At 45.0% G+C, this 27,961-nt stretch overlaps 1 protein-coding gene across 4 annotated transcripts in view; it reads left to right on the top strand.

Moving 5' to 3' along the window:
- The window catches only part of ELF1 (E74 like ETS transcription factor 1), a 90,989-nt gene that overhangs the window by 59,301 nt on the left and 3,727 nt on the right, over positions 1 to 27,961 (top strand). For all 4 annotated transcript variants that reach the window (XM_034416584.3, XM_087895566.1, XM_087895567.1 and 1 more), the window contains 6 exons: positions 11,554 to 11,728; positions 17,190 to 17,297; positions 19,907 to 20,062; positions 21,948 to 22,031; positions 23,832 to 24,024; positions 25,169 to 25,630. In XM_034416584.3, the coding sequence (XP_034272475.2) occupies positions 11,554 to 11,728; positions 17,190 to 17,297; positions 19,907 to 20,062; positions 21,948 to 22,031; positions 23,832 to 24,024; positions 25,169 to 25,630 (1,178 nt within the window). The remainder of the gene's footprint in view (positions 1 to 11,553; positions 11,729 to 17,189; positions 17,298 to 19,906; positions 20,063 to 21,947; positions 22,032 to 23,831; positions 24,025 to 25,168; positions 25,631 to 27,961) is intronic.

Here is a 27,961-nt window from a genome sequence, read left to right as displayed (position 1 = left end):
TATGGCAAGTGATTTACAGAAGGTCCTTCACTGTTTAGTGACCGTCCAAAGTTACAACGGCACTGAAAAATGTGGCTTATGACCTGTTTTTCACACTTTTTTTTTTTTAAATTTGATTTATATGCCGCCCTTCTCCGGACACTCAGGGTGGCTTACAATGCGCTTACGACCGTTGCAACATCCTTGGGGGTCACATGATCCAAAATTCCGATGTTTGACTCATATTTATGACGGTTGCCAGTATCCCAGAGTCGTGCAATCCCCTTTAGCGACCTTCTGACAAGCCAAATCGATGGGGAAGCCAGGTTCACTTAACAGCCAGTCTTACTCTCTGAACAACCGCACCGATTCGCTTAACAACAGTGGCAAGAAAAGTGGTAAAACGGGGCAAAACCTCACTGAACCGCTATCTTGCTTAGCCACGGACATTTGGGGCTCAATTCTGGCCGTTAGACAAGGACCTAGACAGTCTAGAGACAGACCCTTATCTGAAATGGTATAGGTTCTCCTGCTTGAGCAGGGGGTTGGACTAGAAGACCTCCAGGGTCCCTTCCATCTCCTTCTCTTCTCTTCTCTTCTCTTCTCTTCTCTTCTCTTCTCTTCTCTTCTCTTCTCTTCTCTTCTCTTCTCTTCTCTTCATTCCCTACTCTATTCTTTATTCTATTCTATTTCTATTTCTATTTCTATTTCTATTCTATTTCTTCTTCTCTTCTCTTCTCTTCTCTTCTCTTCTCTTCTCTTCTCTTCTCTTCTCTTCTCTTCTCTTCTCTTCTCTTCTCTTCTCTTCTCCTCTACTCTACTCTACTCTACTCTACTCTACTCTACTCTACTCTACTCTACTCTACTCTACTCTACTCTACTCTACTCTACTCTACTCTACTCTACTCTACTCTACTCTACATAGTTCGCCTGTAGCTGCTTTTTTCCAAGAGTTGCAAATTCCAGACTTGTCTTTGCAGATTGTTGCTGGCCTTGCTCAAGGGTGCTACCCAGTGAGTAGGCAGTACCGTCCTGTCTGCCAGCCTCTTGGTGGGAGGCTAAACTAAAAGACTCCAACAAAAGCCGATGAAAGCAGAATCTCTTTTCACATTCCTGTTTCCTCATCGGTAAAACAGGATAAGATAAAATGTCCATTTTTATCATCAAAACAACTGCACTGCATTTTTTCATCCCGGGTTTTGGGTGTTTTTTTTTCATTTGGGTGTTTTCGTTTGGAAAGGAGCCTGCAGCATTTTCTGTCTCCCTCCCTTATTATTATTATTATTTTTTCCCCTATCTGCAAATAGGATTTAGAGATACAGGCTGTGAATTGGGGTGGGGGTGGGGGGGTCTTGATCCAGTGGCCGCCTCCCAATTGTTGTAACGCCGAAGAATCAGAGAATCTACGTGTTCCTGAGTTTCTTGGAGAAAAATAATAATTGAATATTAACCTGATTATTGAGAAGGAATCAAAATTTGCCTCCAGATGTTGTGAATGCTACAACACTGGAAATTTTTAAGAAGGGATTGGATAAGCATTTGTCTGAAATGATATAGGGCTTCCTGGTTGAGCAAGGGGGGGTGGACTAGATGACCTCCAAGGCCCCTTCCAGCTCTGTCATTCTGTTACAGGTAGTCCTCAACTTACAACGGCTCATGGACCGTTCAAAGTTAACAACAGTGCCGAAAAAAGTTAGTGATGCCCCTTTTTCACACTTATGACCATTACGGCCTCCACATAATTCAGATACTTGGCAACTGGTTCACAGTTATGACGGTCGCAATGTCCTTTGGGGGCGGAGGGGTCACGTGATCCGTTTTTACGATCTTCTGACGAGCCAAGTCAGCGGGAAAAGCCGGATTCACTTAACAACCGTGTTGCTAACTTAACAACGGCGGTGATTAGCTTACACAGCTTTGGCAAGCGAGGTCATAAAATGGGGCGAAACTCACTTAACAAACGTTCCTCTATTCCGTTCTGTCCTTCTGAAGCTAAATTCCTTAGCGGAGCTAGATTTTAAGGCACGTTTTCTGAAATAACCTTTCGCAAATGGCTCGAAAACCATCTCTAAACGGAAAGCCTGATCTTTGTTATTACAGATCTTGTACTTGCATAGTAAAATAAGAGATGTGGTGATAAATTAGGATTTTATTGCTTCTGCATTTGCATGTGTGTTACTCTCATGCCCCAATTGGAGCCTGAATCTGTGGGGGAACCGGAGCCGACCGAGATCGAGGGGGCGGCTTCATTGGCTTTGGAGGAGAATTAGAATTAGAATTAGAATTAGAATTAGAATTAGAATACAATGGAATGGAATAAGGAATAGAATAGAATAGAATAGAATAGAATAGAATAGAATAGAATAGAATAGAATAGAATAGAATAGTTGGAAGGGACCTTGGAGGTCTTCTAGTCCAACCCCCTGCTTAGGCAGGAAACCCTACACTACTTCAGACAAATGGTTATCCAATATCTTCTTAAAAACTTACAGTGTTGGAGCATTCACAACTTCTGAAGTCAATCCGTTCCACAGATTAATTGTTCTCACTGTCAGGAAATTTCTCCTTAGTTCTAAGTTGCTTCCCTCCTTGATGAGTTTCTACCCATTGCTTCTTGTCTTGTCTTCAGGTGCTTTGGAGAATAGCTTGACTCCTTCTTCTTTGGGGCAGCCCCTCGAATCCTGGAAGACTGCTATCATGTCTCCCCTAGTCCTTCTTTTCATTAAACTAGACATACCCAGTTCCTGCAACTGTTTTTTATATATTTTAGCCTCCAGGCCCTTAATCATCTTTGGGAATGGGGAAGACCAGGCCCAGGCCAGGGCCTTTCAGGATTGGGATGGCTTGTAGGCAGGGAGGAACAGGGGCAGGATGACGAAGAGAGGTTAAGCAGTGAACATGAGAGACAGAGCTCAGGCGATGAGAAGAGACCACCCCCTCCTGATCCTCGATCACGGAGAGTGGACAGAAGGCGAGAATAGCGCAGACTGACTCATCTACTCGGGAGGAGAGCACCCCGCCCCTCTTCACAAAGCACACCTGGGGATTGAGACTTAAGGAGATGCTGTAGGGAGGGGCATTTGTTGGGAACAAACATGAATTCCTGGAGCGTTGAGTGCCGGACGCTTGAACTTTCCTGGATTCCTTCTTGATTTTTGGATTCTTGCCTTGCTTCTTGGCTTTTGGGACTCTTCGACATGCCTGCTGGATTTTCTTGCTTGCAGCCGTGCTGCTCACAGTATTGGACTGGACTGAAGCTGCGTGCGGTGTCTTTGTGCGTGTCATCCCTTGGCTGTGGGAATTGCCAGAAATGTGAGAGTATTTGGGGGGAATTTGGAGTAATAAGGGGGGGATTTGAACTGCCAGCTGCCTGTGTTGCCCGGGGTCATCACAGTAAACTCAAAGGAATCTGTCTGTCTTTAGATTCCCGGCGTTGAAGTCTTTTTACATCCAATGAAAAACTTGTGGGCTCTTTAATAATGCTGCCTTTTTTTCCCCCTATCTACAAGTAATCCTCAATCTACGACTATAATTGAACTCAATTGAACCCTGTTGCTAAGTGAGGCGGTTGTTAAACGAATGTTGCCCCCTTTTATGATCTTTCCGGCCACGGTTGTTAAGTGAACCTCTGCAGTTGTGAAGTTACTAACACGGTCGTTAAATGAAACTGGCATCTCCCATTGACTTCTGCTCATCAGAAGGTCGCAAAAGGGGATCATGCAGGGGAGAAATGCTCCCGGTTCGGACCGGATCGCCCGATCCGGTAGCGATGGCTGCGGGTGGTTCGGAGAATCGGTAGTAAAAATCCCTGCGCTGGGCCCCCCATCCCCATTGCCCAGCTGAGCCGCGCAATCATCAGAGGCTTTTTTTTTAATTTTTAAAAGCATTTTTTCTACAACCTCTTTGGCCGAAAAAAAGCTTTTAAAAGTAAACAAAAAAGCCTCTGATGATCGCGCGGCTCAGCTGGGATCGTCAGAGGCTTTTCAAAGCATTTTTTCTACAACCTCTAGCAGAAGAGGTTACAGAAAAAATGTTTTTAAAGGGAAAAAAAGCCTCTGCCGATCAGGCAAGTCAGCTGGGATCGTCAGAGGCTTTAAAAGCATTTTTTAACAACCTCTTCAGCCGAAAAAATGGTTTTAAAAGTTAAAAAAAAAAAAAAAGTTGGCCACGCCCACTCAGTCATGTTTAACCCCCCGCCCCCACACACACCAAGCCACACCCACAGAACCGGTAGTAACAAATTTTACATTTCACCACTGGGATCATGTGACCCCGGGATCCTGCAACCGTCATAAGTACATGCCAGTTGCCAAGCTTTCCAAATTGTGATCACTTGTTCATATATATATATATTTTATATTTGACCTGGTCCTGAGAAAGATGCCCAGTTTGAGCTATAATATATATATTTTATATTTGACCTGGTCCTGAGAAAGATGCCCAGTTTGAGCTGGGATTGGTTTAATTCTATGGATTTTCCTTAATTGGAATTTCTGTTATTTTGGCTTTAGTTGAATCTTGGCTGCGCTGTTACCAATTTAGTCATTTTATGAGCTTGAATTATGTATTGTTTATAGAGCTCTATAAATATTTTGCTTTGTGGGCTTTGTGTGGCCTGCTTTCTTTTAAGGAGGAATATTGCATTAATTAAACCAGGATTTCTTTTCTGAAAATTTGGGACTGGTCTCAAATCCATATTCATTTCAAATAACCGAGTTATTTGATCGGACCGTTTGCTGAAATTACTACAGAACATTTTTCTGGAGTGACACATGACATTTGAGACGGGCTTGTAATGACATATAAGATGCCTTCAATATATAGGTAGTCCTTGATTTATAACAGCTTGCTTAGTGACCGTTCCAAGTTACAACGGCACTGAAAAAAAAGTGACTTTATGACAGTTTTTCACACTTAACAGCCGTTGCACAATCCCTACTTGATCAAAATTCAGACTCTTGGCAACTGACTCATACTTACGACGGTTGCAATAGCCCAGGGTCACGTGATCCCCTTTTGCGACCTTCGGGGGAAGCCAGATTCATTTAGCTTCCCCCGAGGAAGCTGAAGGGATTAGCTTGAGGGATTCACTTAACAACGGTGGCAAGAAAAGGCGTAAAATGGGGCAAAACTCAACGTCTGTCTCACTTAGCCACAGGGGCTCAGTTGTTGGTCATAAGCCGAGGACTACCTGTATTTTAGAAGCCCTGCTGTATGTATTGTCTGGAAGAGAACGTAGGTTGGTGGGAACATGGGATAGGGTCTTTTTCTGGCATCAATTCCTTCTTAAACGGTCTCTTTTATCTTTATGTAATTTCAGGGCCATTCTACTTGGACTTCCAATGATTTTAAATTTAATTAGCTCCATTTCTTACGGTTTTCAAGATTCCCTATTCAGTTGAGTTATTTAGAGAGAGGGAGGGAGAGGGAGGGAGGGAAGAAGACGGAGAAAGAGGGAGAGAGAGCGGGAGGAAAAGAGAGGGAGAGAGGGAGGGAGGGGGAGAGGGAGGGAGGAAGAGACAGAAAGAGAGGGAGAGAGAGAGAGAGAGGGAGAGAGACCATGAATGAATGAATGAATGAGTGAGTATGTATGTATGTCATGGAGTTTTTACATGTTAGCAAAAATAGGAAATTTAGTTTGTTGATCTGCAATAAAGATCCATCTAGGAAAGTGTCATTTTTAAAGACCACGGATTATCTGTCCGCAGTTCCCAGTGGGGCTTTCTTCTGAGTAACCCCGTTAGTAGCAAAGCCGTTTCTCAGTTTCTCCTGGAAGCAAATAAAGCTCTTACAGTAGCTGTAACCATTGCAAGTGGCCGTCGGATGATGATGGGAGTTGCTTGTCTCACCAAGGGAAAATATCCCTTGAAAAGAGAGCAGCCTCATCGGGAAGGAGCTTGAAAACTACAACTGCAGAATCAGACCCTGAAAAACCTCCGCGACTTCCCTTTTGAGCGTTGCAAAAAAAGGCAAAGAGGAAGTTAAGTGAAATAATAGCCTCGTCACCCACGAAATATTATCAAAATGTAAGCAGAATTCTTGGGCAGATTTTAATGCGCAGCAGAGATACCCTCAAAGACCAGCATAGTTTCCTTACTTATATAAGAATTAAGGGAGAGCTGCCCTATAAGAGATTTGGGGGAACAGATGACAAAGAACATTAAAAATCAACCAGGAGAATATTATACGTAATCCTCGATTTACAACCATTCCCTTAGTGGCTTCTTGTGCTGGCTTTGTATTTTGCATTGTTGGATTTACTACTGGTAGTACAGGTGGGCCTCGATTTATAACGGTTCGTTAAGCGACTGTTCAAAGTTACGTCACTGAAAAAAAAAAAGTGACTCACGACCGTTTTTCACGCTGACGACCGTTTCAGCCTTCCCGTGATCAAAATTCAGACGCTGGTGAATGACTCGTATTTATGACGGTCGCAGCGCCCCGGGGGGGTCATGTGATTCCTCCTTTTTGCGACCTTCTGACGAGCAGAAGTCAGCAGGGAAGCCAGATTCACTTAACGACTTAATCACTGCAACCATTCATGTCACCAGTGCGGCTAAGAAAGGTCGTAAAACAGGGCAATACACACTTAACGAACATCTCGCTTAACAGCAGACATTTCGGGCTCGATTCTAGTCATAAGCGGAAGACCTGCACCCCATTTCGTGACTGTTCTTGCCACGTTCGTTAAGGGAATCGCTGCGGTGGCTAAATTAGTCATCCAGTCGTTAACCTTCCGCCGCAAATTAAAAACATGGTTGTTCACATCGCCCAGCCTGGACTGAGAGGGTTTTTAGATTTTGGGGGTTTTAATATAAATTATATACATACATTTATGTATTTTATATTTTTAACTGGTAGTTTTATTGTTGTGAGCCGCCCTGAGTCCTCGGAGATAGGGCGGCATATAAATTTTATTAAATAAATAAATAAATAAATGAATAAATAAGTGAATCTGGCTTCCCCGTGGACTTCTGCTTGTCAGAAGGTCGCAAAAAGGGGAATCACACGACACCCACTGGGGCGCTTAAACTATCATAAATATGAGTCATTCACCCAGCGTCTGAATTTTGATCACATGACCACAGGAATGCTGCAATGGTCGTAATTGTGAGAAACGGTAATAAGTCTGTTCCGTTATTAACTTCAAGCAGTCACTAAGTGAACTGTTGTAAATCGAGGATTATCTGTACCTGTATGGCCAATTAAACAAAAAGCCAATTGATGGAAATATAACCAAAAAATGGGCACATTTTATCACATGTGGTGGACTTGCGCCAAAGCAAAAAAAATTTGGGCCAAGATAACACAGGTGGCTAGAAACAGATGATAGGGAAACATGTAGAATTTAAACGTGAATTGTTTTTATTAGGCATAATATCAGAAAAACGTGATAAGAAAAGTATGTACTTAATATTACATGTCTTAACAGCAGCGAGGATTATATTCGCGCAATATTGGAAAAATGAAGATATACCACAAGATGAAGAGATAGTCGGGGAGATTGTGCAGAAATGGATAGATTGACATTGAAAACTAAACAGAAAGAGGATGTAGAATAGTATCAAACATGGAATTTATTTTACCAAAGGTTGGGGAAAAAAGGGGAGATTAAGAATGCAAATTTGTATTGTTAAGTTAATTAAATACCCAGACAATCTGATTAAGCACTAAGAAATGTATTTCATAGAAAATCAATCAATCAAACAAACAAACAAAAAGCCGATTGATGAAATGCATCCGTAATAAGACAGCTTTCCATTACTTCTTGGAGGAACTGGAAGCAGCAACGGGAATTTGTGAAACTGTTTGCTGCCTGCTTAAGTCACAAATTTAAGGATTTGTCTTGACAGGGAAATGACGAAGAGTCTTAATAAAAATTTTCTTTAAAATGATGTCCAGAACTGAAGAATGTGTGGGATGAGAGCAAGGAAGTTATTTCACCCTGACCTGAAAATTATTTTTATGCAGCAGCTTAAAAATTGTGGGGTTTTTTTCTTTTATTTTTTGCAACCGCATCACGTTGCTTGACCTATAACTCAGTTTATCATGCATCGGTATTCCAAAATTATTTGATGTCATGACTAAATGGGGTAGGTCACCTTTGATATTTGTCCTTTCATTTCCTTTTGCTAAGTGAAGGAGTTAATATTTAGGTTGGTTCAGTTTTGTTTTGTTTCTTTTAGCTCACTTTTACCTTATTTGCAGGGGTGGGATTCAAATAATTTAACAACCGGTTTTCTGCCCTAATGATTGGCTGGGTGGGCGTGGCCATGGGGTGTGACAGGCAGCACTCGGCGTCCTGCACCCCCCTGGGAGCAAAAACAGGCCGGGGGGGAGATGTGCCCCCTTCCCCATTTTGGGCCTAGGAGGCCTTCCTGAAGCCTCCTGGGATTGAAAACGGGGTGCGGGGTGGGGGGCGCACCCCCCCGTGCCCCATTTTGGGCCTAGTAGGCCTCCCTGCACTTACCTGGGAGCCAAAATGGTGCATGTGGGAACTCCGGGAAGGGGCGGGGCGGGAAGGGGCGGGCCCAGTCAACAATTTAATTACCGGTTCGCCCGCCGAATCCCACCACTGCCTATTTGAGATACAGATTTATTGCAATATTTTTTGCACTTATGGGACAGAAATGTATCTTTTGCTTGCCTTCTTCCTCCTTGGGTGCAAAATACAGATTATTAGATTTTTGTCACATCCAGTAAATAACCATCAGATTCCTGAGAATGTCTGTAAGGGTTGCCTTTTCTTAAGAAATTCATCTGGATCTTATTTTAAATCCATAAATTTCAATAGTGAGTCACCATGTTTATACTAGATCTTGAGTATTAATAGAAGACGTCGTTAAAAAGTATGCCATTCCCCCACTTCTGTTAACTCATCCCGCTTCTTCTTTTTTTAAAATTAGGGTTAAATAACATGTTTTTTTCCGCTGAGGAATTCTCAAGACATTTAAAACAATGCATCCCTTTGAAGCCACGTATTTGGGATCCAACATTCTCTTGTTTTTTGGTTTTGCTTGGGAGCGATTAACTAATATTTGGCAAAGTAGGAATTTGGGAATAAAATAATTTCCCATAAGGATGTCAGGGCCTTCCCGAAACTGTTAAATGGAAAGGTCACCCTCTAAGATACATATTTAGCAATATCCTGAATACAGTCCAGCGTCCAGAGGGTAGGAACCTACTCTTGTGGCCCGTCAGCGGCTGTGCAGATTGTAGCTGATTCTGACAGCGAGGAGGCTGGTGTGGTGCTGCGCCAGCAGCCTGTGCAGCTGGCACTCGAGTCAGACAGTGAGGAGGCTGGAGATCTGATGCTGCAGATGTCGTGTGAAAAACTGGTCATAAGACCCTTTTTCCAGTGCCGTTGTAACTTTGAACGGTCTCTAAACGAACTGTTGTAAGTGGAGGACTACCTATCCTGGAAGATACAAGTTCGATGGACGTGACTTCTGACGTTTGCTCAGGGGATTTTGCACGTACCGACCAAGCCAGCCTCACTCACGTAGATCTTGGCTCTATCTGGAGACCGGTGGAAGCGCAGGGGACTTTCGAACCCTTGGCCAACCTCCAACCGGTCGCTATGTAGAATTGTAGGTGCTTCTTTAGAAGACTTCGTTGCTTCACGTCTGCTTGCTGCAACGTTTCTCTCTCGTTTCCGTGCGGTCGTGGCTGCTGCCGCCGCTGCCTTCTTTCGCTTCCTGTCGGAGGAAGTCTGCTTGATGGAACTTGTTGAAGACGGATTTTCAAACCCGTCTAGCTTTTTCTCGGGGGACGACTCACCCTCACTGCGAGTTACTGCGAATTTTACGTTGTTAAAATTGGGAACGAGGGGTCCTGGGTGCTCTCTGAGCTGGGTGGTTTTCTGGCAGACGTTTCATGACCCAACTAGGGAACATCATCAGTTCTAGAAAGAATTGGGTTTACAGGGAGGAGGAGGAGGAGGAGGAGGACTGTGGGGTCCTTGGTGCTCTCTGAGCTTGCTTCTTTTCTTGCAGACGTTTCATGACCCAACTAGGGAACATCATCAGTGCTAGAAGGGAGTGGTGTTTGCAGACAGAAAGAGGAGGAGGAGGAGGAGGAGGAGGAGGAGGAGGAGGAGGAGGAGGAGGTGGCGAGCACTGTGGGGTCCTTGGTGCTCTCTGAGCTTGCTTCTTTTCTTGCAGACGTTTCATGACCCAACTAGGGAACATCATCAGTGCTAGAAGGGAATGGTGTTTGCAGACAGAAAGAGGAGGAGGAGGAGGAGGAGGAGGAGGAGGAGGAGGAGGAGGAGGAGGAGGAGGAGGCGGTGAGCACTGTAGGGTCCTTGGTGCTCTCTTGCTTGCTTCTTTTCTTGCAGACGTTTCATGACCCAACTAGATAACATCCTCAGTGCTAGTAAGGAGTGCAGTTTGTTGCCAGTTTATATTCTGGGGACTTGCCGTTCTGCGTGGGTGGAGATGGTCTTAGAGACTCCTTGGTTGGGCTGTTTACTGATGGCTCTTCGGCAGTTCCTTGATTGGGGTGTTGCTTACTTGATGGTGGGTCTGAAGTTGACCTTGGAGTTCATCTATGCTGATCTGGGTGCGGATTACGGGTGGAAGAGGGGCTGGAGTTCTTTTTGTTCTCTGTTGGGCTGGTTTGAGTGTCTCTTTTGCACAGTCTGCAGACTATGGAAATGGTGTGTGTGATGATGATGATAATAATAAACTGGGGATGACCTTTTTGAACTTTGGTGGATCTAGGAAAGCTACATCGAGTTGGACGGTTTGATGAGAGCCAGTTTGGTTTAGTGGTTAAGGCACCAGGCTAGAAAGCAGTGAGTTCTAGTCCCGCCCTAGCCATGAAAGCCAGCTGGGTGACTTTGGGCCAATTTGCCGGGAGAAGGACAGTTTGAACCATTGAATTAGCCTTCAGAAGTTGTGGGTGCTCCAACACTGGAAGCTTTTAAGAAGAGTCACCTTGTCTGGAATGGTATATAGGGTGTCCTGCTCTAGCAGTGGGTTGGACTAGAAGACCTCCAAGGTCCCTTCCAACTCTGATATTTTGTTATCACTAGAATACAGGTATTATTTGTGCAATCATCATCATCATCTCCTCCTCCTCCTCCTCCTCCTCCTCCTCCTCCTCCTCCTCCTCCTCCTCCTCCTCCTCCTCTTTGCAAACCCCACTCCCTTCCAGCACTGAATATGCTACTTAGTTAGGTAATGAAACGTCTTGAAGGAAATCACCAAGCTCAGAGAGCACCAAGGACCCCACAGTCCTCTTCCTCCTCCATCTCCATTTTTTTATTCTACATTAATATACTCCCGTAGCTCTTGACATGCCTCCCCATTCGTAGGTCAGTGAGTGACCCAGCAACCGACGTAACAGACGAAGCCCAGAATCTCCCTACACAGCCACAAAACACACGGCATCGGTGTTCTGTGACCTAGAGCCCAACTAGCAAGACGTATTTATGAAACCCTCTTCTCTCCAGAGGATGCTTTGAAACCCGAGTCGCTTTGCGCCCGTGCCCGTATTTTCAGTAGCGTCTCGCTCCTTGAAAAACCTTCTCTAAAGTTTTTGTTTTGCGGCCTCTGTTTTCCCGAACAGCTGGGCGATCCTTCCATCTTTCCCGCCGTCATCGTGGAACACGTGCCGAGCGCCAATCTCCTGAACAACTACTCGGGCTTATCTTGCGTGACGGAACCGAACGACATGATCACGGAGAATTCACTGGACGTGGCGGAGGAAGAAATCATAGAAGATGACGATATCACCCTTACAGGTGTGTGTAAAAATTTTCTTCCCCCCCCCCCCCATTGCAGGTGGAGACACCATGACTCAACCAGGTATGGTTTGCATCCAAGCCAAAGTTGCGGTTTACTTACTTCGATTATCGTCTTTATTTGGGTAGGTTCACGATCTGAAATGGATGCACGTCCACAGGGGCTTCCATTCCGCACGGTTCAAAATCTGTAGAGATTCTCAGTCATCCACGTCATGGTTGACCCAAAGGTGATGGAGAACCATCACTTTTGGGACAACGTAACGGACCAAAAATGGCAACTGGACTTTCTTGTTTTTTTTCTTTTGAAGACGTTTCACTTCTCATCCAAGAAGCTTCTTCAGCTCTGACAGGATAATGAGGAATGGAAGGATTTATATTCCTTGCAGACAGCTGGTCATTTGCATCCTTTGAAAGAGTCGTTGAGGCCACTTGGAGGTTTCTCTGTGTCCTCAGGGTCACCTGAGTGGTGCAGATGGTTCCTGTAGTTGCAATTTTTCCATTCCTACTCCCACCCCATTCAAAGGGTCTTTATCCCAAATTGCATGGCTCAAAGTCTATAGAGATTCTCAGTCCTCCAGGCCGTGGTTGATTTAATTTATTTTAGCTATCCTAACTTTTATATTGTATGTATTTTAATTTCGGCTGTTCACCGCCCTGAGTCCCTAGGGGGAGAAGGGCGGTATATAAATTCAAATATAAATAAATAAAAATAAATAAATAAAGATGCTTTTTTCAAGAGGCAACTGGACTTTCTTGTTTTTTTTCTTTTGAAGACATTTCGCTTCTCATCCAAGAAGCTTCTTCAGCTCTGACAGGACTGTGGGCAATGGAAGGATTTATATTCCTTGCAGACAGCTGGTCATTTGCATCCTTTGAGAGGGTCCTTGAAGCACTTGGAGGTTTCTCTGTGTCCTCAGGGTCCCCTGAGTGGTGCAAATGGTTCCTGTAGTCTGCAATTTTCCCCTCTGGAAATCCATTCCTACTCCCACCCCATTCAAAGGCTGCTCATCTCAAATTGTATAGCTAAAAGTCTGTAGAGATTCTCCACCATCCAGGTCACGGTTGTCCCAAAGGTGCTTTTTTTCACGAGGCAACTGGACTTCCTTGTCAAAAGCTCTCTAAAAAGGATGCAAATGACCAGCTGTCTGCAAGGAACATAAATCTTTCCATTCCCCACCATCCAGTCAGAGCTGAAGAAGCTTTTCGGATGAGAAGAGAAACGTCTTCAAAGAAAATCCAGAAAGTCCAGTTGCCTCTTGGAAAAAAAGCACCTTTGGGATTCCGTATGGTTCATTGCTCTGCAGGCAATCCTCAACTTACGGCCACAGCTGAGCCCAGAATTTCTGTTGTTAAGTGAGACCTTTGTTAAGTGAGCTTGGCCCCATGTTATCTCCATTCGTGCCACAGTTCTTAAGGGAATCAATGAATTGTTGTCGAATGAATCTGGCTTCCCCATTCTGTCTTCGCCGCCTGGAAGGTCACAACAGAGGATCATGTGACCGCCAGACACTGCAACCGTCCTTAGTACATGCCAGTTGCCAAGCCTTTGAATTTTGATCACGTCAAATCACGGGGGATGCTGCAGAGGTCGTCACTGTGAAAAACCGTTTTCAGTGCCGTTGTAACTTTTGAATGGTCAGTAAATGAAGCGTTGTAAGTTGAGGACTACCTCTAAGGTCCCAACTGGGCCCTTATTTTGACTCTCTTTACCTTGGAGGAGGTTGCAGGCCTGCAAGGTTATAACATTTCCTGACAGTTGGAACCATTAATCCGCCTCCAAAAGTTGTGGGTGCGTCAACACTGGAAGTTTTTAAGAAGAGAGACTGGACAGCCATTTGTCTGAAATGGTAGACAACGTTCTCCTCCTCCAGCAGGGGGCTGGACTAGAAGACCTCCAAAGTCCCATCCAACCCCTTGATCTTCCCAGGCATTGGGGTCGGCTCATAAAATGGTTATATGGTTCCTCTGATTTTTTTTTCCCCTTTGTGTTAAGTCGGGCTGACTTTGTTCTCTTGGCAGTAGTTTTTTGTTTTTTCTTTTGTAAATTGGCAGCTATTAAATTTTGAAAACAAATCAGCTGAATTGCTAGTATCTTTGTCAATATCCGTTCGTGATACTAGTATTTGAGCTTCCCTGCATGCCTGTTCAGCTCCTTCTAAATATTTATTCTCTCGGTGTGCTCTAAATACGATATTTTTAGATTAGTCTTAGACCCTGTCTTGGTAACCTTAAAATCCTCCACCAGACATTTAAAAAAAAAAAATTCTGACTGGCTAGTCAGTAGTGGGGGGGAAAAAAAGCAGACAAGGATATTTATTTATAGGTTAAAATGAATAAGTTGTTTATTAAAAATATTTTTAGCGTTTTGAAAAGAAAACAACATATCCATCAGCGCCCATTCCTCCCCGTTTCTAACAGCAACTAGACAATCTGTGACTCGTTGGGTCATCTTTCCAGAGGTATTTCTTTACCTAACACTGTTTGTGTAGTTGAAACAGGCAGTTGCTGCAACAGCATTTTGGGGGTGGGTGGGTAAGAAAAAAGAAAGGAAGGGAGGGAGGGAAGGAGAAGGAGAGGGAGGGAGGGAGAAAAGGAAGGAAGGAAAGAAGAAGAGAGTTGAAGGAAGGAAGGGTGGGAAGAAGGAGAGGGAGAGAGGAAGGGAGGGAGGAAAGAAGAAGAGATTGGAAAAGGGAGGATGGGAAGAAGGAGGAGGAGAAAAGGAAGGAAGGAAAGAAAAGAGGAAGGAGGGAGGGGAGAAGGAAGGAGGAAGGGAGAGCAGGGAGGGAGGGAGGAAGAAAAGGGAGGGTGGGAGGAAGGGAGAGAGGGAGGAAGGAAGAAAAAGAGGGAGGGGAGAAGGAATGGCAGGGAGGGAGGGAGGGAAGAAGGAAGGAGGAAGGGAGAACAGACGGAGGGAGGGAGGAAGAAAAGGAGGGAGGATGGGAGGAAGGAAGGAAGGAGGGAGGGAGGGAGGGGAGAAGGAATGGCAGGAAGGGAGGGAGGAAGGAAGGAGGAAGAGAGAGCAGACACGTAGGGAGGGAGGAAGAAAAGGAGGGTGGGAGGAAGGAAGGAAGAAAGGTAGGTTGATATTAAGGAAGGAAGGAAGGAAGGAAGGACTACCTGCATTAAGCATGAGACTTACACTTTGTAAAAGTTCTCCATGCTTACACTGAGGAACCGTATTTGCCCACTGGGCCTGAGTGCTTAATTCTGCTTGCTTTGAAAAAAACAACAGTTCCATAAATCCATATTTATGTTCGGGTTTTGCTTTTTTTTTTTTTTTTTTTTTAAAGTATGAAATTGGAGGTCGAGTTTCTTGATTTGCATGAGCCGGAAAAATAGTATTTTGAGTCCTGAGGGGTTTTTACATTTATTATTCTGGAATATACGGCACTGCGACCTACTTTAAATTCTGCTCAACTGCGAGTTTGTGATACGATTTGGGTATTACCTGTTCAAAGGACAAAGACAAATTAACTCCAGGAGGCGATACAAATTCATTAAGCGAGACCTATCAATTTTGAGATTACAGCCTCTGCTTCTGTTTGTTCAGAATTCCAGTGGTTTCAGTGCGGTATCTTTGCTACGATAACTTATTTATTTTTCTCAGATCCTTACCTTTATTTTTTTATTTTTAAGTCAGCAGAAATGCGGACTTAAGGCACTTCCTTTTGTGGTCAGGAAGTCTATAAACAATATCCTGATAGCATTTAAGTGAGCCCACCAGATAATTAGCTGGGAGTGGTGCGGTGGCCTAGAGGTGGAGCTCTCGCCTCACAATCAGGAGGCTGTGAGTTCGATCCTAGGTAGAGGCAGATATTTCTCTCTCTGGGCACGATGAGAATATATCTGCCCAGCAAAACTCCCCATTGGTGACAGGAAGGGCATCTGATCAGTAAAACACTCCGCTAGCTCCATTCAGTTCCCCAGACTCCACCCTGCAAGGAATTATGGGGTCCTTAAAAGATGATGTTGATGATGATAATTAGCTGAAATATGCGGTATAGATAGTCGTCGACATACGACCAAAACTGAGCCCAAAATTTAAGATGTTAAGTGAGAAATTTATTAAGTGAGTCTTGTCCCATTTTACAACTTTTGTTAAGCGAATCGCTGCCATTGTTAAGTTAGTCACACGGTTTTTAAGCGAATCTGGCTTCCCCGTTGACTTCGCTGGTCAGAAATTTGCAAAAGAGGATCATGTGACTCAGGGACACTGCAACTGTCATAAGTACATGCCAGTTGCCAAGCATTCTGAATTTTAATCATGGGACTATGAGAATACCACAACGGTTGTAAGTGTGGAAAATCGCTCATAAGTCACTTTTTTTTCAGTGCCATTGTAACTTCTAATGGTCACTAAATGAATGGTGGTAAGTTGAGGACTACCTCACCTGGAAATTCACCTCAAGGACCTTCGAATTTTTGATGACTATATACAGTGCATTAGCTTTTATGTCCACTAAGTTGTAAATCGAATGTACCACACTCTTTGGTCTTTGAGAAACGAGTGGCCAATCAAGTCAGTTAATCAAGTAATGAAATAAAGTTATTTAACCATCAGCAGTGAATTAAATGGAAACAGTTATTAATAATCTGAACAAGGTCAGGAGTGCCTGAAAATAACTAATTGAGTTACAGGCTGGGGGTCAGGAACGATCACTTTCTTTGCCCTGATGTGGAACACAGGCAGACTGAAAAGATGTCCCCGAGCTGCTTTTCCGAAAGGCAACTAGACTTCATTTGTTTTTCCTTGAAGACATTTCGCTTCTCAGCCAAGAAGCTTTTTCGGTTCTGATAATTAGAACAGAATAACAAAGTTGGAAGGGACCTTGGAGGTCTTCTAGTCCAACCCTCTGGTTAGGCAGGAAACCCTACACCGCTTCAGACAAATGGTTATCCAATCTCTTCTTAAAAACTTCCACTGTTGGAGCATTCACAACTTCTGGAGGCAAATCATCCCACTGATTAATTGTTCTAACTGTCAGGAAATTTCTCCTTAGTTCTAGGTTGCTTCTCTCCTTGGTTAATTTCTATCGTTGTTTCTTGTCCTGCCTTCAGGTACTTTGGAGAATAGCTTGACTCCCTCTTCTTTGGGGCAGCCTCTCAAATATTGGAAGACTGCTATCATGTCTCCCCTAGTCCTTCTTTTCATTAGACTTCTTCTTCTTCTTCTTCCTCTTCTTCTTCCTCTTCCTCTTCCTCTTCCTCTTCCTCTTCCTCTTCTTCTTCTTCTTCTTCCTCTTCCTCTTCCTCTTCTTCCTCCTCTTCCTCTTCCTCCTCCTCCTCCTCCTCCTCCTCCTCCTCCTCCTCCTCCTCCTCCTCCTCCTCCTCCCCCTCCCCCCTCCTTTTCCTCCTCCTTCGTTCCCTGGAGGATTAAGTGAAGTATGCCACATTTTTCTGGGTGTCGCATCACATTTCATTATTTTCATTCACCTCTCCCTATTTCCCTGAATTTTAGTGGAAGCATCCTGTCATAATGGAGACGAGACCATGCAAACCATTGAAGCGGCTGAGGCTCTCCTCAACATGGATTCCCCGGGCCCGATGTTGGACGAGAAAAGATCAGGTGAGTCTCAAGAACAGAGGTCCTCAAACTACGGCCCGTGAGCCGAATATGGCCCACCGAAGCCGTTAATCCTGCCCACGTGGGACCACGAGGCTGCCCTGCCCACATCACTCCACCTGCCCGCTAGACCCCCTACCTTCTGGAGGCCAAGAAAGCCAAAAACGGGATGCACGGAGGCCCCAGGAGGCCAAAAACGGCCCCGTTTTTGGCCTCCCCAGCCTCCAGAAAGAGAGGGAGGGAGAGAGGGACACACACACACACACACACACACACACACACACACACACACACACAGAAGTCCCTCACGCCCCCCCTCCCCAAGGCAGCCACATCCCTTCACTAACTTGCTTTCCACCCCCAGGAGCATAACAAATTAAAGTTTAATTTGTGTGTATTGTTTAATGGACTGCTAAATTGGCCACGCCCACCCAGTCACATGACCACCTAGCACCGCCCACCCAGTCATATGACCACCTAGCCACGCCCACCTAGCTGATCCACCCCCCACCCCCCCGCCAATAGTCTGAGGGACCATGAATTGGCCCCCTGTTTCAAAAGTTTGAGGACCCCCCTGCTCAAGAGGGATAGCAGCTCAGCCAGGACAGAAAAATTAAAAAATAAGAAATTGTACATGGTTTTGCAAAACTCTATTGAACAAAGACATTGCAAAAAAAAGAAGAAGAAGCAGTGTTACTTTTTAAGCAGGTTGTCTGAATAGATTTCGAATGGCCTTTTAGTAAAAGCTGGGGAAGAATTTTTTTTGTTTTTTTAAATTTGATTTATATGCCGCCCTTCTCCGGAGACTCAGGGCAGCTTACAATGCGTTAAGCAATAGCCTTCATCCTTTTGTATATTTATACAAAGTCAGCTTATTGCCCCCACAACTGGGTCCTCAATTTACCTACCTTAGAAAGGATGGAAGGCTGAGTCAACCTTGAGCCTGGTGAGATTCGAACTTACAGTAATTGCAGACAGCTGGTGTTAATCACAATGCTTTTAGTCTGCTGAGCTACCAGGCCCGGTTTAAAATTCATTTCTTGGTAAATTTTTCAGTTTTCTAAGCATATCCTTTTCCATGGTGGTAGTCTGGGGAAGAAAAAGCAAGATTAAGCTCTTAATCTGGTTGTGTGTGTGTTTTTTAAAAAAATTATATTAATTAAATTTCTTAAGCTTGAATTCCCATTTAAATTAATGAAATGTGAAAATGTTTATAGTGTTGACTGGAGCGTGTTCAAATATTTAACATAAAAGTCATAAAACGCTCTTTTTTTCCACCCCTTTCCCTTGCATTCACAGTGCAATTACATATCCAAATTATTACTGATTCATTTATCTTTATTTTGTTCCGATTCACGCATATTCACACGCATCAGTCACTTCAATAATGATATATTGGGGGAATGATTAGACTTTGAGTTCATCCCTTTGTTCTATTCCTACGCCAGCCGGAGTATCTCGTGGAAATAAAATTGTATTTATTTCCTCTTTTTTTTACGGCGAAGCAGCAAAGAATCAAAAATAACTTAACCGAAAGTGACTTTTAAAACGACAACTTAGAAAAATCAGAATTGCGTGTAGGACTACAATTGGGGAGATTTAAATTCCATTTCCCTCTTAGCCATGTAGTTCCCTTAGGAATTTTGTCCCGTCGTGATCTCTTAGACTATCCACCAGTGATGAAATCCAAATTTTTTTACTACCGGTTCTGTGGGCGTGGCTTGGTGGGCATGGTGTGGCTTGGTGGCCGTGGCAGGGGAAGGATACTGCAAAATCCCCATTCCCACCCCACTCCTGGGGGAAGGATATTGCAAAATCCCCATTCCCTCCCCACTCCAAGGGAAGGATATTGCAAAATCTCCATTCCCTCCCCACTCCAAGGGAAGGATACTGCAAAATCTCCATTCTCTCCCCACTCTGGGGCCAGCCAGAGGTGGTATTTGCCGGTTCTCCGAACTGCTCAAAATTTCCGCTACCGGTTCTCCAGAACCTGTCAGAACCTGCTGAATAGCACCCCTGCTGTCCACCCTCAGAAAATTATTATTTCGTGGGATAAAAGGATCCTTTGATCGCCCAAAGGAAAGATGAGATATACATGACATAAATAAATAAATGTAATACAGGAAGTCCTCGACTTACAACAGTTCAAAGTCGCCACGGCACTGAAAAAGGTGTCTTACGACCGTTTTCCACCCTTACGACCTTGGTAGCAGCCCCGTGATCAAAATTCAGATGCTTGGCAACTGGTTCATACTTACGACCGTTGCTGTGTCCTGGGGTCACGTGATTCCCCCTTTGCGACCTTTGGATGAGCAAAATCCACGGGGAAGCCAGATTCAATTAACAATCATGTTCCTCACTTACCAACGGCAGTGATTCTGGCAGGAAAGGTCGTAAAATGGGGCGAAACTCACTTAATCTCCTTCTCAATTAACAACCTAAATTTCGGGCTCCGTTGTGGCCTTAAGTCGAGGGCTACCTGTATTTATTTTGACTTTTTTATGTCAGTCAGATAAAAGACTTCGCCTCTGAAAAGTCCCACCGCTTGATTGTTACAACGTCTAGTAGAATCTTTACAAAGATTTAGTTACTCTCCTGTCGTTTTTCCGAAGCCCACGTATTTGAAGCCGAGGATGAAGTCGAAGCTGCTCCTATCACTCACGTGTCGGTCACTTTGGATGGCATCCCGGAAGTAGTAGAAGTTCATCAAATCCAGGAGGCATTTTCTGAATCACCCAGTACACCCGAACAACCAAAGAAGAGAAGAGGTAACGAAGGAAGTAGAAAGGGGGTACTAAAGAAATGCCTTAAAGTTATTGTACTTTTACACGCAAGTGTTAAGGACAACTAGGAGTCCCGGTGGTGCAGTGGTTAGAAGGCAGGATTGCAGGCTGACTGCCCACTGCCAGGAAGTTCGATCCTGAATGGCTCAAGGTTGACTCAGTCTTCCATCCTTCCGATGTCAGTCAAATGAGGACTCAGATTGTTGGGGGTAAGATGCTGACTCTGTAAACTGCTTAGAGAGGGCTGTTCAACATTGGGATGGTATACTGTATAAGCCTAAGTACTATTCCTATAGCTCTTCCTTTTCTCCTTCCTTCCTTCCTTCCTTCCTTCCTTCCTTCCTTCCTTCCTTCCTTCCTTCCTTCCTTCCTTCCTTCCTTCCTTCTTTCCTTCCTAGATTTTGGCCGGGGTTTTGCTCTCCAAGCTTGTTTCAATTTAGTTTCTGAACATTTCGTTACCACGCTAGGTAACGTCATCAGCCGGATTGTCTTGTCTTGTCCTATTCTCCTTAGCTTAGACACAAGACATTTATAAACTCAGGAGAATAGGACAAGACAGCCCCACTGATGCCGTTACCTAGTCTGGTAACGAAACGTTCAGAAACTAATTTGAAACAAGCATGGAGAGTTCCCCATAAACGTTTGTGCCGATGTGAAAATTGTGTCCTTAAGTGAGCCTACCACGTGTTAAATTCCTGTTCTGACCCAGCTCCCCAAACATGACAAACCCTCTGAAGTGCCTACAGGAGCGTCTACAGCCCCGGCAAAAAGTTTCTCTCTCACCGCAGGCTATCAAATCCGTCTGGCAGGGAGATGAATAGTTGTCTGCCACATCTATTCATCTCCTCCCCCTTCCTTTTATCTCCAGAGATAGGGTGGGGCTCTTCCTTCCAAGGACCAGCCCATAGATTTCCACTGCTCTCCTCTCCTCTGCCTTCTGCGCATCTACGTGTCAGGCACTGGACCCAGCTGTTCCTCCTCTTCCTCATCAGCCACCTCCAGACCTGGGGGCTGTTGACTCTCCATCTGAGGGCTGACGGATGGCCCAGGCTCTGCCTCTTCCTCTCTCTCTCTCTGCTAACAAGTCCAGCCAGCCGGAAGATGAATAGTTGTCTGTCACATCTATTCATCTGCCCCCTGCCTTTTATCCCAGAGTTAGGGAGGGGCTTCGCTAGCAGCGGTGGCTTTTCTGTCCCAAGGACCGGCTAATAGGTTTCCACTGCTCTCCTCTCCTCTGCCTTCTGTGCATCCACGCATCAGGCACTGGACCCAGCTGTTCCTCCTCTTCCTCATCAGCCACCTCCAGACTTGGGGGCTGTTGACTCTCCCTCTGAGGGCTGACGGACGGCCCAGGCTCTGTCTCTGTCTCTGTCTCTGTCTCTGTCTCTCTTTCTGCCAGCTCCATTCCCTCTTCCCCCTCGGAGCTCTCAGGTTGCTTTCATGCTGAGCCTGACTCCCACGCCTCCTCCTCTTCCTCCTCTGATTCGGCTGCTGGAGGGGCCGGTGGCCAACAGGCCACAACAGTTGCAACACACCAAACTATTTATTTAAGGTGATCGTTCCTGATAGAAGAAAGACCAGGAAGATCCTAAAAAGTTAATATGAACATTAGCGACGATTAGCATTTTTACTCTTGATTTTTTTTAAAAGAATTGTTTTTTCTTTTTTTTTAAAAAAATAACTGTTTTGCTGTAAAATTGTAAACTTGAAATGCCAAAATGGGGCTTAAACGCTCCTTGCAATTTGACGTACTAAACATGTGGTAGAAAGAAGGACTTGACTGGTTAATGTCTTTTTTTTTTGTTGTTTTGTTTTGTTTTTCCTAGTTCCCCTTTAGGAAATTTTTCTGTAACCGCTGCTTTCTTTGCAGGGAAGAAGCCCAAAGTCCCTCGGCCGGAATCGCCCAGCCTGACTCCCAATATATCTGTGAAGAAGAAAAACAAAGACGGGAAGGGTAAGCACAGAGACGGAAGATATAACAACGGAATGTTTGGGGTTAAATTCTGAGTGGAGCAGAAGTCAAGGCCTCTTGACTCAAGGAGATAAACAGCCTGTCTTGATTGATTGATTGATTGATTGATTGATTGATTATTCCAATGAGGAGGAGCTGGGAATAAATCCAGGAGCTTTCTAGCCTTTGATAGGAAGTGAAGCAGAGGGATCACAACGAATGAACGGGGAGATTATTCCTGTTTAATTTCTTAGCCACTGCTGCCCTCCTCCTCCTCTTCCTCCCTTCTTCCTCCTCCTCCTTTTCTCTTTCTCTTTTTCCTTCTCTTTCTGCTTCTTTTTCTCCTCCTCCTCCTCTTCTTTCTCCTCCTCTTTCTGCTTCTTCTTTTTCTCCCCCTCCTCCTGTTTCTCTTCTTCTTTTTCTCCTTCTCCTCCTCCTTTTCTTTCTCCTCCCCCTCCTCCTCCATTTCTCTTTCTCCTTCTTTTTCTCCTCCTCCTCCTCCTTTTCTTTCTCCTCCTCCTCCTCCTCCTCCTTTTCTCTTTCTCTTTCTCTTTTTTCTTCGCTTTATGCTTCTTTTTTCCTCCTCCTCCTCCTCTTCTTTCTCCTTCTCTTTCTGCTCCTTTTTCTTCTCCTCCTCTTCTTTCTCCTTCTCTTTCTGCTTCTTCTTTTTCTCCCTTCCCCTCCTCTTTTTCTTTCTCCTCCTCTTTCTGCTTCTTTCTCCTTTTTCTCCTTCTCTTTTCTTTCTCCTTTGTCCTTTTTTTCTCCTCCTCCTCCTCCTTTTCTCTTTCTCTGTCTCCTTCTCTGTCTCCTTCTCTTTCTGCTTCTTTTCCTTATTTTTCTCCTCCTCCTCTCCTCCTCCTCCTCTTCTCTTTCTCCTCCTCCTCCCCCCTTCCCCTCCCCCTTCTTTTGCCCCTTCCCTTGTCCTTCATCGAAGGAACCCGGCCTTCCAACTCTACCGGTTGGCCAGGCAGATCCCATGGGAGACCGATGACACTCAAGTAACCAGGCCCTAAGCTGTGGGAGGCTTTAATAGGTGACTACTGGCACCCTGAATCACATCTGGGACTAAACTGGCAACCAGGGCAACTCCTAAAACAGAGGTATAACTTGGGTGTACCGAGGCATGCCCATCACTGTTTGTGCCACTGCATTATCGGGTGGAGATTAGGTGGCGAGACTGTATGGCATCCAGAGCCTGCAAAGATCACAACTCTTTCTTTGCCCCTCCTCCCCATCAATTCCCTAAGGCCGTGATGGCAAACCTATGGCACGTGTGCCACAGGTGGCAAGCGGAGCCATATCGGTGGGCACGCGAGCTCTGGAGGCCCTCCAGAGGCCAGAAACAGCCCATTTTCCAACTTCCGGTGGGACCGAAGGCCCGTTTTTCACCCTCCCCAGGCTCCAGAGGCTTTTTAGGAGCCTGGGGAGGGCGAAAACGGCCTTCCCCACCCCTATGGAAGCCCTCTGAAGGCTGGAAACGGCCCATTTGCTGATTTCCGGTCCCTCTGGAGGGCCTCCAGGGAGTGGGGAAGGCTGTTTTCGTCCTCCTCAGGCTCCTAGAAAGTCTCTGGAGCCTGGGGAGGGCAAAAAAATGGGCCTACTGAGCCCACCGTGCCATCGCATGCCAAAAGCGGGGGAGTGCGGGGAGGGTCTTGTGTGCATGTCTGGGGCGCATAGAATTATGGGTGTGGGCAGGCATGCGTGCGACACCCTCCCCCCGTCTCCCCCCGAGGTTCGCCCTCAGTGTCATAAGGACACAACTTTACTCAAAAGAGTTTTGATTTTTGGCTGTCTTTGTTTCAGGAAACACCATTTACCTCTGGGAATTCCTCCTGGCGCTGCTTCAGGACAAAGCCACCTGCCCCAAATACATCAAGTGGACTCAGAGAGAAAAGGGCATTTTTAAGCTAGTCGACTCCAAGGCCGTGTCCAGGTTGTGGGGGAAGCACAAAAATAAACCGGATATGAACTACGAGACCATGGGCAGAGCACTCAGGTAGGGGGATTCCGGGTAAACGCCACCTTCCCTTCGATGCTAAACACTATGGAAACCTTTTAACCTTTAAGCCATTGAGGTGCAAAGCCTTTGTAGCTCTTTGTCTCAACTGTGCATAAGAAGTACTGCGGCAAATGCAAATGAAATTGTAGAACAGATTGAAAAGGTAAATGTTTATCCAGTACTGGAGGTCCCTGTTATGACCACAACTGGACATAAAACTTCTGTGGATAAGTGAGACAGTTGTTAGTGAGTTTTAACATAATAGAGAAGTTACTGTTCTCCTCATCTTCCTATTTCTTCTCCTTCTACTTTTCCTTCTTCTCCTTCTTCTCCTTTCACTTCTTCTGTTTCTCCCACTTCTCCTTCTTCTGCTTCTTCTTCCACTTCTTCTTTTTCTCCTTCTTCTCTTTCTTTCACTTCTTCTGCTTCTCCCATTTCTCCTCCTCTTTCTTCTTCTCCTTCTTCCACTTTTTCTCCTTCTCTTTCTTCCACGTCTCCTCCTCCTTCTTTCCTTCTTCTCCTTTCACTTCTGTTTCTCCTCCTTCTCCTCCTCCTCCTCCTTCTTTCTGTTTCTTCTCCTTCTCCAGCTTTTTCTCCTTCTCCTTCTCTTTTTGCTTCTTCTCCTTCTTCCACTTCTTCTCCTTTTCTTTCTACTTTTTCTCCTCCTCTTCCTTCTCTTCTCCTTCCTTTTCCTTCTCTTCCCCCTCCTCCTTCCAGCCTCCTTCCATCTTCCTTCCTTCCTTCCTTCCTTCCTTCCTTCCTTCCTTCCTTCCTTCCTTCCTTCCTTCCTTCCTTCCTTCCTTCCTTCCTTCCTTCCTTCTATCCATCCATCCATCCATCCATCCATCTCTTCCTCTTCCATAGAAGCTTCGACTGGAGAAAAGGACCTTTCTCTAGTTGAAGGAAGACACTTAATGCCACCCCACGTCACTGACTCTGCCAAGATATTTCAGAAGGTGCAAACAAACCTGCTCAAAACGTTTCCACCGATCAATAGACGCTTGGGAATTAACTGCATGTTCTGCAAATGCCCTAAAAGAAAACCTTTAGCAGAGTAACTCTTTCCCCCCCCCTTTTAATTTACCTTTGAAGTGGATTTCCTTTGCTTAAACCCTCGGTGTGGTCTTCCTTGTTCAAACAGGTACTATTACCAAAGAGGCATTTTAGCCAAAGTAGAGGGCCAACGTTTGGTCTACCAGTTCAAGGAGATGCCAAAAGACATCATCTATATCGACGACGTAGATCCCAACTCCAGCCTAGACTCTCCGGATTCCTCTTTACTCTCCACCCCCGGGGCCAACAGAAGCCAAGCGGCCAAAGCCAAGGCCTCTTCCAACCCAGGCGCCAAAGGATCTGCCCCCCTTTTAAAATTGCCCTTCAACGCCAAGTCCGCCAAACTGAAGCAGGAGACTGTACCCCAGCCCCTGCCTTCTTTGACCCCCGAAGTGTTGACGACGATGCAGTCGAGCCATTCACCCCATGCCACTCAGCTTTATCGGACAGTCCACTTAATGCCCTCGGTGCAATCCATCCAGGAAGGGCACACGGCCGTAACCAGTAACTTGCTGGACGAATCCCTGAATTCTTCGGTTCCAAATATCAGGTAAGGGAAAATTGAAGCGGATCTTAAGAAAAATTGGGGAGATCTTTCCTGTGGTTTTCCCCGCATCCTACGTACAGTAGTGGCCAAAATTGTGGAAACCTTTTTGGGAAAAATGTATTTTCTAAAACTGGCTAATAACACCAGGTTTTTTTTGGAGTAGTACCATAAAATTATATATCAGTGGAAAGATGATTTAATCAAGAATGTAATGCAATCAGTTTTATGAAGGATTCGCTATTAGAATAGCAGTTACAGTATAAAGAAGGAAAGTGAAACAAGTAGAAAAAACGAGAGCTACAAAAGTTATCACAATTTTAGTTAATATTTAGTTGGGTAACCTTTAGCATGAATGACGGCCTTACAATGTCTTCCCATGGAGTGAACCAAGTCTTTTAGTTCTGCAGCTGTTATAATAATGTGAAACCAAGATGGAAGGACTGCTTCTATTAACTGGGTTTTATTGCTGGGTCGCTTCTGACTAACCAGTTTCTTTAGTCGGCTCCATAGATTTTCAATTGGGTTAAGAAAGTCTGGGCTCTTCCCAGGCCATTCCAGCAGTGGAATAGGATTATCTTGAAACTCCCCCCCCCCCCCAAAAAAAAGTGGTGTTATTAGCCATCAAACCTCAAAAATACACTTTTCCCAAAAGGTTTCCACAATTTTGGCCTCTACTGTATTCTTTTTCTTCGCCTGAAAAGCCTTTGAGGGTTACAAACGAGAGAGACGTATGCGAAAGGGATCTTCTTGCTACATTTTTGGGTCTCTCTCTGTGAAAAACATAAAGGTGCTTGGGTTCTTTTAGTGTTTTTTTTAAGTTTACAAGTTATCTATGGAGATTCCTCAGTTATGTAGGTCAGCGGCCCCCAACCTTTTGGGCACCAGGGACCGGTTCCATGGAGAGACTTTTTTTCGTGGACTGGCGTGGGCGTGATTTTGCGTGCTGCCTGCATCCCGCAGATGGGGTTTCACTTGTTTGCATGGCCTGGTTTCTGGCATGCCATGGACTGGTGCCGGTTCATGGATCAGCCTTTGGGGACCTCTGATCTGGTTGTCCCAAAAGGTACTTTTTAAAAAGGCAACTGGACAGGGTGGATAAAACATCCAGACACAAACTGTGTAATGTGATAAATGCAATACAATGCAGTGAGACATGGGCAGATCTGTACATTGGGGAAACAAAACAGCCGCTTCCCAGACGCATGGCACAACATAGGAGAACAAACCCATCAGGACTTGATTCAGCGGTCCATCTGCATTTGAAAGACAGAGGTCACTCTTTTGAAGACATTCCTGTGTTCAAAAGACAGAGAGGACCTCTGCTTTGAAAGGGGAGGGGGGTCAAAAGAGGCCATCTACATTAAAATTGAACAGCCCTCTCTCAATAGCAATAGCACTTAGACTTATATACACCGCTTCATAGTGCTTTTACAGCCCTCTCTAAGCGGTTTACAAAGTCAGCCTCTTGCCCCCAACAATCTGGGTCTTGATTTTACCGACTTCTGGAAGGATGGAAGGTTGAGTCAACCTTGAGCTTGGTGAGATTTGAACTGCTGAATAGAGGGGGAGGGATACGGCATCATCTATCTCCAGTCTACAACACAGTCCTTTCAGCAGTCCCAGGAAGGTTCCACACCCATTTGTACTATTCAGGTGACCTTGAGGGCACAGATAAGACCTCCAAGTGGCCTCAACAACTCTCTAAAAGGATGCAAATGACCAGCTGTCTGCAAGGAGTATAAATCCTTTCGTTCCCCCACCATCCAGCCATAATTGAAGAGGCTTCTCAGAGGAGAAGCGAAACGTCTTCAAAGAAGAAACAAAGAAAGTCCAGTTGCTTTTTTGAAAAAAAGCACCTTTGGGCCAAGTGTGCAAGATATGAGCCGAGGTGGCGCAGTGGTTAGAGTGCAGCACTGCAGGCTACTTCGACTGACTGCTAGCTGCAGTTCGACAGTTCAAATCTCATTGGCTCCAGGTTGACTCAGCCTTCCATCCTTCCGAGGTGGGTAAAATGAGGACCCAGATTGTTGGGGGCGAGAGGCTGACTCTCTAAACCACTTAGGGAGGGCTGTAAAAGCACTATGAAGCGGTATATAAGTCTAAGTGCTATTGCTATTGCTGTGACGCAGGAATATAAATTTATATGTGGCACAGAGCAGGGAATAAAATAATTGCGTAGCTGAATTCAACAGGAAATGAAGCCAGAGATTTTTCTATCACTCATTTTTCTGTTTCCCCCCACGTTTTTAATTGTGTTTACTCTTAAGAATACAGCTTGCATTAAATAGAAGACCACTGTTGCAAAAATCAAACTTGTCTGTTGGGAGAGATATC

The sequence above is a fragment of the Pantherophis guttatus genome, chromosome 5 (assembly GCF_059756535.1).
Source record: "Pantherophis guttatus breed Tessera chromosome 5, ASM5975653v1, whole genome shotgun sequence".
In the NCBI taxonomy this organism is placed as follows: domain Eukaryota; kingdom Metazoa; phylum Chordata; class Lepidosauria; order Squamata; family Colubridae; genus Pantherophis; species Pantherophis guttatus.
The sequence above is the reverse complement of the archived record's forward strand: the minus strand, read 5'-3'. Positions and strand labels throughout refer to the sequence as shown.